The sequence below is a fragment of the Saprolegnia parasitica genome, assembly GCF_000151545.1.
Source record: "Saprolegnia parasitica CBS 223.65 unplaced genomic scaffold supercont2.83, whole genome shotgun sequence".
Classification (NCBI taxonomy): domain Eukaryota; phylum Oomycota; class Saprolegniomycetes; order Saprolegniales; family Saprolegniaceae; genus Saprolegnia; species Saprolegnia parasitica.
In genome coordinates this window covers 84,351-100,045 of record NW_012156477.1, presented here as the reverse complement: position 1 = coordinate 100,045, position 15,695 = coordinate 84,351, and the positions used below count along the sequence as shown (strand labels likewise).

The 15,695-nt window shown below is 58.0% G+C and overlaps 6 protein-coding genes across 6 annotated transcripts; 5 read left to right on the top strand and 1 right to left on the bottom strand.

The window, feature by feature from the left end:
• Nucleotides 1-1,627: 1,627 nt before the first annotated feature.
• Nucleotides 1,628-4,448, top strand: SPRG_12121 (hypothetical protein; the record flags this gene model as incomplete). The annotated part of the gene is made up of 9 exons (XM_012351627.1): nucleotides 1,628-2,153; nucleotides 2,198-2,295; nucleotides 2,345-2,555; nucleotides 2,605-2,778; nucleotides 2,825-3,351; nucleotides 3,402-3,496; nucleotides 3,546-3,631; nucleotides 3,676-3,899; nucleotides 3,944-4,448. The coding sequence occupies exons 1-9, from the start codon at nucleotides 1,647-1,649 to the stop codon at nucleotides 4,446-4,448; spliced, it is 2,427 nt and encodes an 808-aa protein (XP_012207017.1). The 5' UTR covers nucleotides 1,628-1,646.
• Nucleotides 4,449-5,032: 584 nt separating this feature from the next.
• Nucleotides 5,033-6,558, top strand: SPRG_12120 (hypothetical protein). Its single transcript, XM_012351626.1, has 8 exons — nucleotides 5,033-5,160; nucleotides 5,203-5,581; nucleotides 5,622-5,730; nucleotides 5,781-5,950; nucleotides 6,002-6,099; nucleotides 6,152-6,295; nucleotides 6,345-6,395; nucleotides 6,446-6,558. Exons 1-8 carry the CDS (start codon nucleotides 5,044-5,046, stop codon nucleotides 6,491-6,493), a joined length of 1,116 nt encoding a protein of 371 aa, XP_012207016.1. The 5' UTR covers nucleotides 5,033-5,043; the 3' UTR covers nucleotides 6,494-6,558.
• A 2,038-nt stretch (nucleotides 6,559-8,596) lies between these two features.
• SPRG_12119 (hypothetical protein) lies at nucleotides 8,597-9,556 on the top strand (the record flags this gene model as incomplete). Its single annotated transcript, XM_012351625.1, has 1 exon — nucleotides 8,597-9,556. One exon carries the CDS (start codon nucleotides 8,597-8,599, stop codon nucleotides 9,314-9,316), a length of 720 nt encoding a protein of 239 aa, XP_012207015.1. The 3' UTR covers nucleotides 9,317-9,556.
• Nucleotides 9,557-11,026: 1,470 nt separating this feature from the next.
• On the top strand, nucleotides 11,027-13,270 carry SPRG_12118 (AGC protein kinase). Its single transcript, XM_012351624.1, has 9 exons — nucleotides 11,027-11,203; nucleotides 11,257-11,673; nucleotides 11,722-11,769; nucleotides 11,822-11,881; nucleotides 11,932-12,252; nucleotides 12,303-12,479; nucleotides 12,529-12,689; nucleotides 12,739-12,875; nucleotides 12,926-13,270. Exons 1-9 carry the CDS (start codon nucleotides 11,132-11,134, stop codon nucleotides 13,222-13,224), a joined length of 1,692 nt encoding a protein of 563 aa, XP_012207014.1. The 5' UTR covers nucleotides 11,027-11,131; the 3' UTR covers nucleotides 13,225-13,270.
• A 113-nt stretch (nucleotides 13,271-13,383) lies between these two features.
• SPRG_12117 (hypothetical protein) lies at nucleotides 13,384-14,626 on the top strand (the record flags this gene model as incomplete). The annotated part of the gene is made up of 3 exons (XM_012351623.1): nucleotides 13,384-14,022; nucleotides 14,092-14,578; nucleotides 14,622-14,626. The coding sequence occupies 3 exons, from the start codon at nucleotides 13,384-13,386 to the stop codon at nucleotides 14,624-14,626; spliced, it is 1,131 nt and encodes a 376-aa protein (XP_012207013.1).
• Nucleotides 14,627-14,874: 248 nt separating this feature from the next.
• SPRG_12116 (hypothetical protein) lies at nucleotides 14,875-15,527 on the bottom strand (the record flags this gene model as incomplete). The annotated part of the gene is made up of 1 exon (XM_012351622.1): nucleotides 14,875-15,527. The coding sequence occupies exon 1, from the start codon at nucleotides 15,490-15,492 to the stop codon at nucleotides 14,875-14,877; it is 618 nt and encodes a 205-aa protein (XP_012207012.1). The 5' UTR covers nucleotides 15,493-15,527.
• Nucleotides 15,528-15,695: the final 168 nt, after the last annotated feature.

Genomic DNA, 15,695 nt, shown 5'->3' with positions numbered 1-15,695 from the left:
AGTTGTGCTGCGTTGCCTTCGGATACACACCGCATTGGCAAGTGCTGCCCGATGGGACTGTTGTTGCCGGCCGTCGTATTCCACGGATACAAGTGCTTGTTAAGCTGCGGCAGATGCTGGCGCAGCTCCATAAGAGACGAGGCCAACTCGAAGCGGGCGCAGTAGAAGGCAACGTCGATGGCCTCGGCAGATGCGAGATCCGGGCGACAGGCCAGAATGCGCTGCGTCGCTGCCACGTCGCCTTCGTAGATTGCAAGGTGCAACGGAAGCCGCGCATCGGACAAAGCGTCGAGCTCCAAGCCCAGCACGTACGGCGACAAGAAGGTCACAGCCATCGTCGGTTCCTTGCCGTCGTAGATGGGCCGAAAGCCGGGCAGGAAGACGTAGACGCTATCGCGCCAGGTAGACGACTTGACCAGCTTCAAGGTGCGCGCCTCGAGGAAGCGGAAGCGAATGTCCTCGTAGACACCGTACTGGAAGCCAACGACGATGCCCACCAGCGGCGCCGACGTCAGCACGACGCTCGCCATGGTCAAAACGGAGAATGTAGGGCCCCACATTCTACAAGCAGGTTCGGATATGCACGTTTGAGACCTTTTGAAGTGCCGATGGAGTTGAAATTTGGCAAGCCCACTTAAACAAGCAGAGGACAACACAGAGACTCGCGAATCCTTGCTGACCCAATCGCAACACAAAACTTACACAGTACTCAAGCTACGTCGTGGTTAAACTGACGTCGCGCATACATAGCATTTGGTTCACAGGGTATTCACTCAATTTGCCCTTCGTAGATCTTTCAAATCAAGAGCTGCTTCCGAGATATGTTGCTTGACATGGCGGCGTAGCACGGTCGCTGGGGGCTACTAGATTGTTTAGGTCCTATCTTCGATGGTAAAGGTGCTACTTGCTGTCATCGCAGTCGGAACGCGTGCTTCTGTGGACGGTAAAACTCTCTTTTCCAGCGGAAGAAAAAACGTAGTACTTGCATAGTTAGCCACGTCCTTCCGACTTCAAATCCGGCCAAGGACCGATCAAGAGGTCATCAATTCAATATATTACATATTTAGGTAGTACTTTTGGTACCGATCGAACCAAATGCTTCGTTACTACCGCGCCTAGGTATGTAGCCGATCGGTTGAGACACTGAATTCGCTGGTTTGAGTCATGGCGGTCGCACCAGGGGTGAAGAACAGCAAGAACACATAGATAGTTATATATGTACTCTTGATAATAGCTAATGTGTACCCCTTGTCGCAACACTCGATCTTTTCAAAATGGCGGGCGTGTAACCGCTGGCTTCGGCATCCGCCGAAAGCACCGATATAGTGTAATACAGTAGGCTATTTTCGGCACACGTCGGAGAACGTGCCACGTGCCGCCATCCGGACAGTGGTCGTCGCAAGAGTGGTAGCTCAGCTGAGTCGCAAGTGGGGACTCGATGGTCGATCGCGTTGCGCGAGTGCCGATGGGAGGAGCTGCCATGACCCTCTCGCCACTCTCTACCACTGCCCAAATAGGAATCGCTCATAGATACACTATTCTCGCCACATGGATGCTGCTATAAATACTGTAAGATGCTATCTTTAGCACGCTAAAAACAGCGAGCGCGATACCTAGCGCTTCATTCCGAGATTCGCCGAGACCTCATGGCCGTCCGAGTCCTCGCCGCTGTGGCCATCGCCGCAGCCTGCGTGCATGGGCAGAGCTGGCCGCCCGCGAACCAGTGCTCGGCCACCGGCTTTGCCACGTGGGCGACGCAGTGCCCGAGCCTCTTGGCAACCAACGCGCCGACCAAAGTGACGCAGCCGCAAACAGGCAGCCTCAAGGCGACGAACCTCTCGACGCTCGACACGCTCGACCAGGCGCGCGTCGTGCTGCAGGGCCGCTCGGCCGTGCAGGCCATGGACGGCCTCCGGTCCGAGTCCGCGTCCTGGTACAATACATCGCTCACCAACATGATGATTGCGTTCTGCCACCTCACGTCGACGGCGGCCGACCTCACGCGCTGCGTGCCCAACACGAGCACGAACGCGGCGCGCGACCGCAACAACGCGTGCATCGTCGTCCCGGGCAACGGCTCGTGCGCGGCGCTGCCCGGCCAATGCGAGCGCCTCGCCAACTGCCTCTGGCCGACGCCCAACCCAAATATTAGCGTACTCCGATGCTCTACATATCTCGACGCTCATATGTGTTGTAGCCGCGCCAGCCGCGCTTTTCGCAAGCCCAGATCGACACGGCGCTGTCCTGGATCCAGGAAACGTATGCCGAGTCGCTTGTTCCGTACGCAGCGCCAGGGTATATCTCTCTATACATATCGACACAGAGGAGCTCACGGACGGGCTAGGGTCACGCTGGCGGTGCTCACCTTCTTCGGTTTTGTTGGCTTTTTCGTGCTGCGCTGCGTTTGCAACAAGTGCGGCGGCCGAGACCCGATCGAGCGAGGCTACACGTGGTGCGCTGTCTTGATTCCCGGCGTCAGCTTTTTTCTCTTCTCGCTCGCGATCTTCATCTGCAGCGTCGCCGCGTACATTCAAAACAACAGCGTCACGGCGCGGGTTCGATCCTCACTGTTGCCGCCACTCTTGTTTCTCACACATGAGCTAGATGCACGACTTGTTTGCATCGCTCAACGAAGTGCTCGCCAACGCGCAGATCTACGCCAAGAATCTCCTCACACCACTCAACGCAATCGAAACCAGCCAGGCGACGACCGTCGCGGCCATGAAGGGGGCCCTCGGCAGCACCGACTGGATCGTGTCGGGGGCCAAGGCCCTGCAGGTACACTCTTCTTTCTCTTTAAACATTGTCTCATTCATTTCCACAGACCATGGGCGCAGCGATTGACTCGACCTACACGACTGCGTTCCCGACAACGTGCGTGGACAGCGACAAGGTGTGCCTCACGTGTCCAGCGGCTCTCTGCGGCACCGCGACTGTCCAAGCCCGCGCCATTACGGCCGCGATGGCAACGACCGCATCGCAGCTCGATGCGACCTTCCAACTCGCGCGCGCGACCATGTACGACGGCTCGGCGACGCTCTTCAACGCGATCAACACGGCGCAGTTCAACCTCGACGTGCTCGCGTCTGCCACCAACAACTCGAACGCGGCCGTGAGCACCGTGCAGACGTCGTTTGACGAGATCTCGTACGGCCGGTCGGGGCTCGTGCTGTGCATCTTTATCCTCGGACTCTTCGTGTCGCTCCTCGGCATGATTGGCTTTGCGCGTGGCGTGTGCAAGAACAACTCGAAGATGGTCCACCTCCTGCATGTGAGCTGGATCCTCGGCGTCCTGCTCTGCATCATCAGCTTTGTCGTTGCATCGCTTCTGATCGCAGTCTCGGCGCTCTGGTACTTCGCCACGTCGTGCCCACTAAGTATCAACTCTGTATCAATTGTAGGTACGACGGCTGCAAGTACCTCGACATGATTGTCACCAACATGGCCCCGTACTTTTCCGCGGAAACCTCGAGCATCCTCACGTCGTGCATTCAAGGTAACCGTGATGACGTCAGCGCAGGACGGGACGCGATTGTGATGCATAGGCACAAGCACGCTCGCGGCACTGCAGATGACGCCGGCGTACACGGCCTCGTGTGGCCTCTTTGAACGTCTCTCGGTCGCCCAGAGCGTACGACGATGCTTAGCTCGCATTGTGGCTGACAAAAATGCTAGGTGGCGCCACTCACGACGTTTCAGCAGCTCCAGAACAACCCGATCACGGTCTACGGTCTCAGCGACTTTGGCTACTCGGCGGACATCCAAGCATCCCTGCTCTCGGAGGCTCTCCGCGACATGCCGCCGCAGAAAGTGACGGCGACGAACGTCGGTCAGCTCGAGACACCGTGGGAGCTCTACGAAACAACGCTCGCGAGCGCGGATTGCAAGGCCGACGATGCGTACGCAATTTCTTCAACTGCAACCTCGTCCAACGCCGCATTAGGGATCCGGCCATGTGCTTTATGCTGAAAAAGTGCAATGCAGGCTCGTCGTGCCTCGTCGCATTCCAGGACGCCCGCATTTACGCCAAGGCGGCGGTCAAGATCCAGAGCAACCTGTACATGATGAACCAAGACTACCAAGGCAACACCAACTACAACAACTCCAAGGGATGGCCGGGCGGCAGCCAAAGTCTTTTGAACGCCGGTCTGTCGTATGCGACCAAGCTCAACGCGTTTGTGACGACGCAGCTGCCGCCTTTGACCAAGCTCAGTGTGTGGAGCCAAATCAACGCCGTTGAGTGCACGAGCAACGAAGGCTGCTCGTGGATCAACCAAGAGTACGCGATCGTCCACGACTTGCTCTGCCAGGATCTGCTCGGGCTCTGCCTCAACATTGCCCTCTGCGTCTTCCTCGTCGCGCTATTCCTACTGCCGCTGGCGGTCTGCGGCATTCTATTGCAGAAGCGCCTCCGGGGCATCCGCGGCGCAACGCTATTACGCATCTGAAACTCAATTACTTTTATGGACTGTAGGCGCCTACGGCACCATGGAGCAGCCCGAGGCGCCCGCCCCCGGCGTGCAACTCACGCCCAAGCAAAAGCTGCAGGCCAAGCTCGATGCGTTGACCAAGGGGCCGCCGGTGTAGTCGCCACGTCTTTCTTCATTTCTAGTCTCTACATGAATAAAAAGTCCGTCCTTGACGAAACTCGAACATTGCTCTGTTGTGCCAAAAAGAGGTGTCATCCAAGCGGTCAATACGGAGTCACTTAAAAGACCACTACGTAGCTCAAAGCTCGCGGGAGCCCGCAAGAGCCATGGCAGTCGTCAATGCATGAGTTGTGTGGCTCGAGGCATCACCAGCTTTTCCACGACAGCATTAATGCAGGGGTAACCTCCATGGCTATTTATCGGACACGGCCCAAGACAAGAAGATGGCGTCGCACCCTTTTTTGGCACGCGCCTCGTGAAAGATCGTTTATGAGCCAATGAGACGCGCGCGCTGGTGAAACGACGCGCCAGCGGCCACCACCCACCCAAACGCCTATTTATACAGGACGGGCCCAAAAGCCGCCACTGTTACTTTTCGGGCCACGACAGTACCATGGCCACGTTCAAGCGCAAGGGCTCGATTGTGCAAGACCCGGCGCTGAACCGCCTCAAGCAGCACGGCGCGACCGCCACAAACGTCGCATCGCCCAAGGGCATTTCCCACAAAAAGGTAAGCTCCCGTGACCACGATCGACTTGACGACCGAGTGTAGCCGACGGCGGAGGAGAATGTGCATCTCGCGCGCCGCCGCTTGAGTGTCGTGAGCGACAATACGCTGGTCGAAGGGCTGGCCAGCGTCTCGACCGCCGACCCGGACGGCATCCAAGACGGCACAGCCTCGATCGGGTGCTACGCCGGCGTGAGCAAGAAAGGGTATGCGCCGTACAACCCGCGCAAGAAGAACCAAGACTCGATGATCATGCAGTACGACGCGACGACCAAGTCGCTCCTCCTCGGAGTCTTTGACGGCCACGGCGAAGCGGGCGACGGCGTCTCGCAGTATTTTCGCGCGCAATTTCCCGACGAGCTCTTCAAGCACGCGGGCTTTGCGCCGACAGGCGACATGGCCAAAGACGCGGAAGGCATTCAAGGTACACTTTTTTTTAGTCGACGTGTCTCATAGTTGGTTAGCGGCCATGACCTTTGCGATGAACGCGGTCGAGAAGCGCGTGCTCCGAGACCAGAGCATCGACACGGAGTTTAGCGGCAGCACGGGCGTCGTCAGTGTCATCCGTGACAAGTGGGACCCCCTTCGATCCTTGCCACGACCTCACTTTTCGTTTCGATTAGGCTCCTCGTCGTCGGCAATGTTGGCGACTCGAGAGTCACACGTGGATACGCCCAAGGCGCAACGATCATCGCGGAAGCCGTCTCGGACGACCACAAGCCGGACCGGCCGAACGAGAAGGCGCGGATTCTGGCCGCCGGCGGCCGTGTCTTTGCGGTCGAATACGACGACGGTTCGTGCTGCGAGGAAGCATCGCGCAAGTGCATTATAATCGTTGTTTTAGGCATCGACGGCCCACCGCGTGTCTGGCTCGGCCACATGGACGTCCCGGGCTTGGCCATGTCTCGGTCGCTCTGCGACGCGGTCGCGCACACGGCGGGGGTAGCGTCGTCGTAGTTGTTCGTTGCTCATGTAGTGCATGTTTGCGCGCTAGGTGAGCTCCGAGCCCGAGTTCTTTACCCGCATTTTGGACGCCAACGACAAGTGTCTCGTCATTGCGACGGACGGGCTCTGGGAATTCATGTCGGACGACGAAGTGATCAAGATGGCAACGGCCCACACCGACCCGAAGCAAGCGGTGCGACCAGTTTTCTCTCTTGGACGATAAGATCTTATTGGTGGTGTAGGTGGATGTCCTCATCTTGGAGGCCAACCGCCGGTGGATGAAGGAAGAGCAGGTAAACAAACCTTCTAAAGAGGTGCATCCCTCACCTTGCGCGCCAACTAGGTCATCGACGACACGACCGTCATCGTCGCGTTCGTCAACGTCCAATAGACGTACTGTAGGACAGCTACAACACTGCAACTATAACAGTATACATCGACTTGTGCATTCTGGTAATTGAATACGAGTCTGGTATACAGTGTGTGGAAGAGATGTGCGCGAGTTCTTGTGGTGGCGGCATGTACGAAGGCGTCTCTACGCGTTTACAAAACACCGCCAGAGAATCGCAATAAAATCGCTGCTTGCATGGGTGATCGAGATCGCCGCCGAGAAGAAACGACCGACAGCCAAACCATCAACATCGGACTGTCGCGACATTGCTCCTTCTTGATGCTTCTCGATGGCGACAGTGAGAAGGTCTTCGACCGCGCGTCTGAGTACTTGGTAGCCATGAACCTCTGTCGCGGGCCGTCCCGCGAAGGTTCTTGTGGCCATCCTCGGCGCTGGCATCACTTCTTGTGGCTGCCGCGACGAGAGCGTCGCCAATCAGACTAGAGCGTTCTTAAAATGATTCCTTTCGAGTTCGCACGCGTGCAGTAGCTACTCGCTTCGTGTCCACGGTCAAAGACACCTCCTCTTGGTCCGTACCAAGGAGAAATCCAGCAGTAGACCGGAAATTGAACTTATCCATTGCACGCGCGAGCCATCGAACGTTCTTGTGGCCGCCGTGATTCGTCAAACACTGTTTTGAATATGAAGTGTCGCTTCATACAGTGTATTCATCTAGGACCGAGCAGCGTATCTGAGAACCTTACCGCCGCCGCTACCCACAGCGAGATCCAAACAAGATCGCATATTTGAGCTTCAAAGATACTGCGGGACGACGACGACGACGACGATCGAGAACATGGCGGGCGAGAAGCGACGGAGAGGCCGTTGGTCGTGTCGAGTCGACCACGTGGACCAAGCTAACGTAGCCCAATCCGAGACATGCCCCAAACTGGTCTCTCCGTTGAATTGGAACCAGCATCTATCTAATCGGCAAATGTAGCATTTCTTGCGAGGCGACACGGACCGGCGACGAGGGCTTGCCGTCATGCCCGACGCGACGCCCCATTGGCTTGCCGGTAGCCTATCATGCGAGGGGATGGCCTGATGCACCACTCGTCACGGCCCGTCTTGCAAAGTGGCCGCGGTGCCGACGAGTATGTGTGCCGCGCGCGTCAACAACGCGAGATTGGCACTTGTAGGGTGGTATACGCCAGCGAGTCACGGGCCGAGCCCAACCTCATTGGCCGTGAGCGTCGGCCTATGAAACACCGCGGGGCCGAGACGTGGACCCGAGGCTGAGTTCTTATTGGTCATCGCATCTGAGTCCACGGTCCTCAGAAGCCACGTACGACGAGGCGTGCCACGGGCCAAGTCGCCCGCACAAACAACCGTCGTGTTTTTCGGGCGCGAGACCATCCCACCTTAATACGCGGGCTTCAACGGCCATCTCACGCGGGCAATTGAGGAAGCCTGAGCTCTTGCCGCTATCCATGGCAGCCGTAGAAGCTTAACTTTTTAACTTTTGAACAAAAACGGGTCTTGAGAGCATTGCACGCTTGCATCACCAAGACGCCCAGCTGGGCGAGAGATCGCTGACGTTGAGAGGTCAAGTGCAGGCCAAGTATATTTCCGGCTCGAGTGTCCAACGTGCAGCTGTATATTCCACGCCGCCTCGCGTCGGGCAGTGTGAACATACCGGTATCTGCAGTCGACGCCAATGAAAGCACCGCTGAAGCATGCAGTACCATCCTACACGGCGAGCTAACTGCGCCATGGATCGTTTCGCGCGGTGGATTCCAGTCGAGCTGCGATCTCCATGTCGGATATCTGTGTCCTTGGAACAATCAACCCAAACCCAAGAGCGTCCTCCATTCTCCCGACCCGGCGACGACATACCATCTGCTTTAACAGCTGCTTTGTTGCTCACCAGCTGTCGCTTAGTGGGATTGTGACGCCCGGCTTCGAATCCTTCGCCGACGGGCGAGTGAAACCAGCGGCCAATCAAAAGCGTGCAAAAACCCAGGTCACGATACCCGCCCAATCAAAAGATGGCGACAGGCGATTGCCAAGTCACTTGACTTTGATTGGCTCCGGAGCGATTTTCCGTCGCCTTGAAGCCGCCGCCGCCCGACCAAGTTGCCATTTTCGAATTTGCTCTTCCCGATGCACTCGACGACCTCCAACATGCAGTCGCCCGAGCGCCGCTTTGGCTGCCATATCCCTGGCTGCGGCAAGCGCTTCAAGCGCAAGTTCACGCTGCAGGAGCACCTCAACACGCACACGGGCGCGCGCCCGTACGTCTGCGACTACGACGGCTGCAAGCGCTGCTTCTCGACGCATGGCAACCTCAACCGCCACAAGTTCATCCACACGGGCGAAAAGCCCTTTGGCTGCACGACGTGCCTCAAGCGCTTCTGCACCAAGGAGAAGCTCGTGCGCCACGTCAAGACGCACACGAACGGCCTGCGCGCCTATGCGCCCGCCGACCTGACCGCGTTCCGCAAGGCGTCGACGTCGACGGACGACGAAGGCAGCCACAGCGACTGCAGCATCGATGCGCACCCGAGTGTCAAGCCAGCGACGGCCGGCGAGTACGCCTTTGACGACGAGTTCCTCTCAAGCCAGATCCACGACGAAATTCTGCTGGCATTGCAGTCGCTCGACGTCGAGCCGACGCCGGCCGCCGTGTGGCCGCAAGCGAGCAGCAACACCAACGACTTGATGGCGGCGCTCTGGGTCGACGACGCCCCGCTCATGGCCTTGCCCAAGGTCGCCGACGAGCCCTTCCCCGTCACGTGGAACCTCGACGACCTTGACGACTTTTACACGATCAAGCCCGAAGGCACGTGGTTCGTGCCCGAGCCGTTCCCGCAGACGGCTTAAACGCCCGGCGGCTGCTTCACGCCATATTTAACAAGGAGGTGCCAACGCTCGCTTTCGCGCAACTCCGGTTCCGCCATCGCGCAGTCTTGCCGCCTCCAACCTCGGGTGTAGCAATCCGTAGTTCTAGTTTTGTTAGTCATAGGTAGTTAACTCTGTTCTATACAATCACACGCGCGACCGCCCAGTCCATCGGCCTTGAGTGGCTCGGACCCGGCGTCGCCCGTGTGTTCTCCTCCGCAACTTTGATCTTGCCACATCCTTCTTGCATCCATCCGGCAGCGGCAGGTCTGCAGAGCTTGATGCGGATGATGATGATGCTACGGCCGCGAGCGTACCATGGGAAGAAGGAAGTCCCTCGGGCGGGCGAGGTACCACAAGAGCCGCAAGAACGGACCGCTGGATTCGTCTGGATTCGCCTGGATTTGAGATGCAGAATCTGGGATTTCCAGCGTTTGCGAAGCGACGAAGTTTTGGCGATTGCGCAATGCGTCCAGATTCTTCCTGTGGCGATGCGGACCAAGGACGGGCGCCACCCAGCGTAATGTGATTGGCCAACATGTAGCCAATCAGCGAGGCGACAGGAACGTTGGGTCAATCGGGTGGCGAAACGTCTGGCATTACGCCTAGGCGGCATGGACCGCGCCGACTCCTTTGACCTTTGTTGCAAGCCACTGGATCTCGAAATTCTGTTTGACAGTCCGACCAAAAGCCAGAATCTGAGATTCCAGTGTCGATCCCACAGCGTGCCACGTTTGCGGCAACCACGCCGGGCCTCCTTGTAGAAACCCTTTGCGAGCACTCATCACAAGCATCGCTCCAACGGCCAGATTGTCGTCCGCAGTGCAGACAAGATGCAAGAGGCTCGGCTTCGTGGGAAGCTTCGAGAAGACATGGACTGGAAGAGTGGAGCCAGACGCTTCAACAACGGTCGCAACGCATTCGAGCATGCACTCGTCTCTGTACACTCGCAGACGAAACAGTCGGTACGAAGAAGAAGAAGTCTATGGCAAGTGCGTTCTTTCTCGTGCTTGCTCTGCAGTGGAGCTGACGTGGCGTCGTAAGTCTATCGAGTTTGCAAGGGATTTCAACGCAAGCACAATTGCAGACGCATCTGCTTGTCGTCGCATCGCATCTCCAGAGGTAATAATTGCAGCTTCCTGTCACTGTCTGCTTCCCACGCAGGAAACGTGGGCCATTTCCGAGACGAGCTTCCCGCCTTGTGAGCCTATCCTAAGTGCAAACCTCTATGAAGGCATATTCCCGACACGATTGAGTATCAAAGGTTTTCGCTTCATTAAATTCCGTGGCGTGCATACTGAAACACCGATATATTTTTTAAAATATATGTTCCCTGTCCACACCACTCCGTGCTCTGGCGCGTGATTGGCTGCGCGCGGTCTTTGCCAGTAAAGTGCGGCATCTCTCCCAAGTCCCAGATTGCGTTTTTATATTATTGGCCTTCATGCCTTATGTATTTTAAACATTGCAAACAAATCCCAATAAGTTCGTATGTCAAGCCCATGCCGAGCCTACAAACGCCAAGGTTAGAAAGCCCGTCATTTTGGATGCGGCTTAAGTGCGATGCGGTTTTTCACCTCGCGCATACAAACTATGAGATAAAGGCTGCTCGACATGGCATCTCTCTCAAGTACGCATCGGGTAAAACTTGGCTTTTGTTTTATTAGCATACAACAACCAAGGCATAGAAAAGAAATGGATAAAATCCGGTAAAGTCCGTGACGTGGTTTTTCTTAGTCGGCGAGAAACGTCACTGAAAATCCCATCGAGCTACCGGCAGCGGCGAGGTCGGCCGCCATGTCCCTGAACGTGTCCATCAGTGGCTATGGCCTCCTGCAGGACCCGCACAACCGGTTCCCCGACATCTTTGTACGCATCGCCCATGCGCTCCGCCGTCTCAATGCGCGTCGATTGCTATGTAGGTCTTCGTGCTCAATGTACAGCAGCCGCAGAGCGTGGCCTCGATCTCGACCTGGACCGTGTACCGCCGGCTCGAGATGTTTGAGCAGCTGAGCCAAAGCATCGCGAGCGAGTTTCCGCAGCTGCGCCTGCCGCCCTGCCCGATCATGCACGCTGCGTCGGCCATGAACCTCGGCAACCTCCATGGCATTGAGCGGTGCCGCGACGACCTGCAGCGCTGGCTCGCGCACCTGCTCTCGTACCCGTACCAGAACTCTCTCTTGCAGTCGCACGCGTTTGTCAACTTTATCTCGGCCGAGGCCAACACGGTGCCTCAAGGCCTCCTGCTCTCGCAGCACTTCTTCCCCAACCAAGCCGGTGGCCTCCCGGCCGCGCCAGCTCCCTCCGCCAGCGCCGACCACAACATTGGCGAGATGGACGTACGTCGCCTCTCTCTGTATTCCATGTGTCCCATCGTTGCTTTGTAGATGGACTTTATGTTTGCGGGCGGTGACGATGCGAGCAAAGACGACGATGTACGCACCTCGCTGCTGAACCTCCCACCCTCATGTCTCGCACTTGATGTAGCAATTCCAGTTTGACCACATGCCGCCGCCGTCGCCGGCCAATGGCACGCTCGACACGTCGGTACGCCCTTCATCTTGCCGACCCGAACACATTTTCACGGTACTTTTTAGAATTTCGACATGCAGCCCGCGGAAGGCAAGGTGGCGCTGGACGACTTCCACCTGATCAAGGTCATCGGGAAGGGCTCGTTCGGCAAGGTCCTCCTCGTGCGCAAGAAGGACAACGGTGTCGTGTACGCCATGAAGGTGCTTCGGAAGGAAAACATCATCAAGCGCAACCAGGTCGAGCACACTCGCACGGAACGCCACGTGCTCGGCTATGTCCGGCACCCGTTCATCGTCGGGCTCAACTACGCATTCCAAACCAGCGAGAAGCTCTACTTTGTGCTCGACTATTGCGCCGGCGGTGAGCTCTTCTTCCACCTCGGCAAGGTCTGTTTCATTTCAACCGAGTATCAATGTATCAATGCTGGTTGGTGTAGGTGCAACGCTTCAAAGAGCCCCGCGCGCAGTTTTACGCGGCCGAAATCACGCTCGCGATCGAGTACGTGCACAACCTCGACATCATCTACCGCGACCTCAAGCCCGAGAATGTGCTCTTGGATGAGAATGGGCACATTCGCCTCACCGACTTTGGTCTCTCGAAAGAAGGCATTCAGGTGCGTCCTCCTGTTGATAGTCTTTTTGACTAAATACTATGTGGTGCAGGACGACTTTTCGGGCGCCAACTCGTTTTGCGGCACGCCCGAGTACCTCGCGCCCGAGATCCTCAACCGTGCGGGCCATGGTCGTGCGGTCGATTGGTGGTCGCTCGGTGCGCTCCTCTACGAAATGCTCACGGGCCTCCCGCCGTTCTACTGCCGTGACCGGTACAGACTTCGATATGGCCGCAGACTTGTTGATGCATGTTTAACGTAGCGACAAGCTCTTTGAGAAGATCCGCCAGGGCGAGCTCACGTTTCCGAAGTACTTGAGCCCCGCGGCGGTCGATTTGCTGGCACGGTTATTGGAGCGCGACCCGACCAAGCGGCTCGGGACGGGGCCCACGGACGCCGGTAAGCTCTTGTGCTTTTTGTCGCACTGCGTGCTATCAAGTTGATACTAGGCGAGATCAAGTCGCACCCGTTCTTCAAGGAGATTCAGTGGGACCTCCTCGCGCTTGGCCAAGTGCCCGTGCCATGGAAGCCGACGTTCAACGGCGCGCTCGACACGTCGCAGTTTGACCGCGAGTTCACCGACATGCCCATCAACAGCCCGGACACGCGCAGCACGTACGGCTCGTCGGTCGGGCGCCGCCAGCTCTTCCGCGACACGGAAGGTCTCTTTCAGGGCTTCACGTACACGGACGACGACTCGTACATGGAGTTTGCAAATCGCGGCCCGCTACCGCCAAGCCACTTTTAGCCAAAAGTAAACCAACGGAACTATACATACCCACTGATACCGGCGCCGTGTATTCTTATTCTATTCTGATATCACACGTACACGCTGCCACGTCATTGACTCGGCCACTGTAAGCTATACAAACCCAGAGTGTCAGGATTGTGGGACCGGGATTTGAGCATGGCGAGCGTCGTGCTGACGTCGCCGCATCTGGCCGCGCTTATCGTTGGCTTCCAATTTGGCGTCTACGCCGACGTCCAAAGCCGCTTTCTCGAGGCGAATGTCTTCGCCAAGGCTGCATTGGCGACAGCAGGCGACTGGTTCCACAACCGATATGTCTTTCCGCCCGGCTTTCGGCCGATTCGAAGCGACGACGACGCGCCCATCACGAGCATCTTTGGCTGTAAGCTTGGCTTGGCGCGCGCTGGTCCCAATGACGTTCGGTTTCCGCTGCACCTTGCCATCTACGAAGGCGACGACGCCGCTGTGCGGCGCATTCTGGCCTGTCGCCCGGACCTTGCCTTCGCCGAGGCCATCGAGACGGCCTTTCTGTACAACCGCCTCGAGATTGCGTCGTATCTCATGGACCAGCGGCGCTACCTCCCACAGCTCTCGCAGCGATTCGAGCCGCTGAGAATGGACGCGGCGTACGGGCCATGCCTACTGGGCCGGGAGCTGCCGTCGTCGTGCATTCCGCGTGGCAACGTCAGCCTCATTCAGCTCCTGCGAACGTACACGACGATCGGGTGGACGCCAAGCGTTCTCGAGAGCGCGGTGGCCGCCGGCAAGAGCGCGCTGGCAGTGTACCTCTGCACGCACGTGCCAGAGGCGATCTATCGTGGGTTCGTCGACGACGCGGCCGCGGCAGGGCTGCTCCCGCTCATCTAGACGCTCCATGCCCACGGCTTTGCGTGCACGAGCAACACGATCATTCACGCTGCAGCGCGCGGTCGTCTCGACGTTGTCCAGTTCCTTGTGGAGCTCGGCGTCGCTGCGCCCCCGTACGCACTCACGCAAGCCGCCGCCAACGGACATGTCGTCGTCGCCGCCTACTTGCTCGACAAACGCCCGTCCAGCGATGCCGAGGTCGACGCCGTCTTTGCTGCTGCAGTGCAGCATGGTCACTTTAACGTGGCAGCGACGCTACTCCGTCGAGCGACCGTGTCACCCAGCGCCGTTCTAACGGCGCTGCGGGAGCGCAACATCAACGGCGCGCGCTGGCTGCTTGCACATGGGTTTCCCTTGGATGCCGCGGCGATCGACGCGCCTCTACTTGCGACCCACGCGTACTTCCCCATGCCGCTTCTCTTGTTCTTGTACGAGTGTGGCATTGCGCTCCGCGCCGAGTGGACGCCCAGTCGAGGGCCGCGCTGGCGTGCTTGGAGGCACATCGTTGTCGACCCGACTCTCTATCCTAGCGTAGGACCAACCCCACTCGATCTTGATGCACAAGGTATTTTATTCATTTTGATGCCACCCTCGACCTCATGGAGGCACGAGAGCGTGCCACGTCACAAGGGGCCATCAAAAGAAGCTGTTGCTGGACCTCGCTCGTCGACACAGCAGCGTCGCGAGCTCTTTCGGTGCTTGCTGCAGAGTACGCGACCACAGGACGAGATTCTGCTTCGTGGATGATGACGTTTGGAGAGAGTTCTTATTCACAAAAATCGATTATTGCACGACACACGAGACGGCAAAGCCAAACTGGGCGCCCGACATATCGTTGGGCTCTCGGCACCGCTCGCGTCCCTCTTCGAGAAGCGCGAGAACGTCGAGATGCTTGTTGCGCCGCGCGGCCGCTATGCCCTTGTGCGTACAGCGCTGGTGGGTGTGGGCCTGTAGGAATTCCAGGATCGCGACGTCGCCGTTGGCCGCCGCCGTGTCCATGGCCGCGTTCGAGCAGCTCCCAAGCCGTCGCGCATGGAGCGCCTTTAGGAGCGGCAGGCTGCGCGCTCTCGCTGCGTAGTCCATCGTGTAGGTGTATGTTTGCTTGCCCCGTGGCAGTTGGAGCGTCGCGGCGTCTGGGAATGTGGCGAGGAGGGCCAGAGCCGTTTGAACGTCGCGGTCTTGGATGAGCTTGCACAAGACAAAGCCATGGAAGCGCGCTGGCGTCGACATGAGATGCGTGACTTCAGGGTGGGCCTTGTGGGAGACGTGGCCGAGCTGGCGGCGGTAGCGCTGGCAGGCAAGGCCGACCGCCATCGGCACGCCATGCTGGTGGCTCAGCACCGTGCGCAGAAGGTCGGCCTGGGTCAAGACGACGACGAAGACGCTCTGTGGTGCGCTCATGCTGGCGAGAATATGTTGACGTCAAGCAACTGAGTAGACCAATGCACTGGCTTTGCCACCACCGTGTTCTTGGTAGAGCACCCGCACATCCAATCGACTGTTGTCGCGTGTCAACGCATTGCACTTGCTTTCAGTATACAATACAGACAGGCGGTGGCCACGACGAGCCAATCCAGAGCGTTCATTGAAATACAATGCATTGG

What these genes read in the sequence shown, in the direction of transcription:
- SPRG_12120 (XM_012351626.1), top strand. Translation starts at nt 5,044, where the DNA reads ATGGCCACGTTCAAGCGCAAGGGCTCGATTGTGCAAGACCCGGCGCTG. An exon ending in GTCAGTGTCATCCGTGACAA is followed by an intron (nt 5,731 to 5,780) that starts GTGGGACCCCCT and finishes CGTTTCGATTAG; the next exon opens with GCTCCTCGTCGTCGGCAATG. An exon ending in TGCGGTCGAATACGACGACG is followed by an intron (nt 5,951 to 6,001) that starts GTTCGTGCTGCG and finishes TCGTTGTTTTAG; the next exon opens with GCATCGACGGCCCACCGCGT.
- SPRG_12118 (XM_012351624.1), top strand. Translation starts at nt 11,132, where the DNA reads ATGTCCCTGAACGTGTCCATCAGTGGCTATGGCCTCCTGCAGGACCCG. An exon ending in ACAACATTGGCGAGATGGAC is followed by an intron (nt 11,674 to 11,721) that starts GTACGTCGCCTC and finishes GTTGCTTTGTAG; the next exon opens with ATGGACTTTATGTTTGCGGG. An exon ending in ATGCGAGCAAAGACGACGAT is followed by an intron (nt 11,770 to 11,821) that starts GTACGCACCTCG and finishes CACTTGATGTAG; the next exon opens with CAATTCCAGTTTGACCACAT.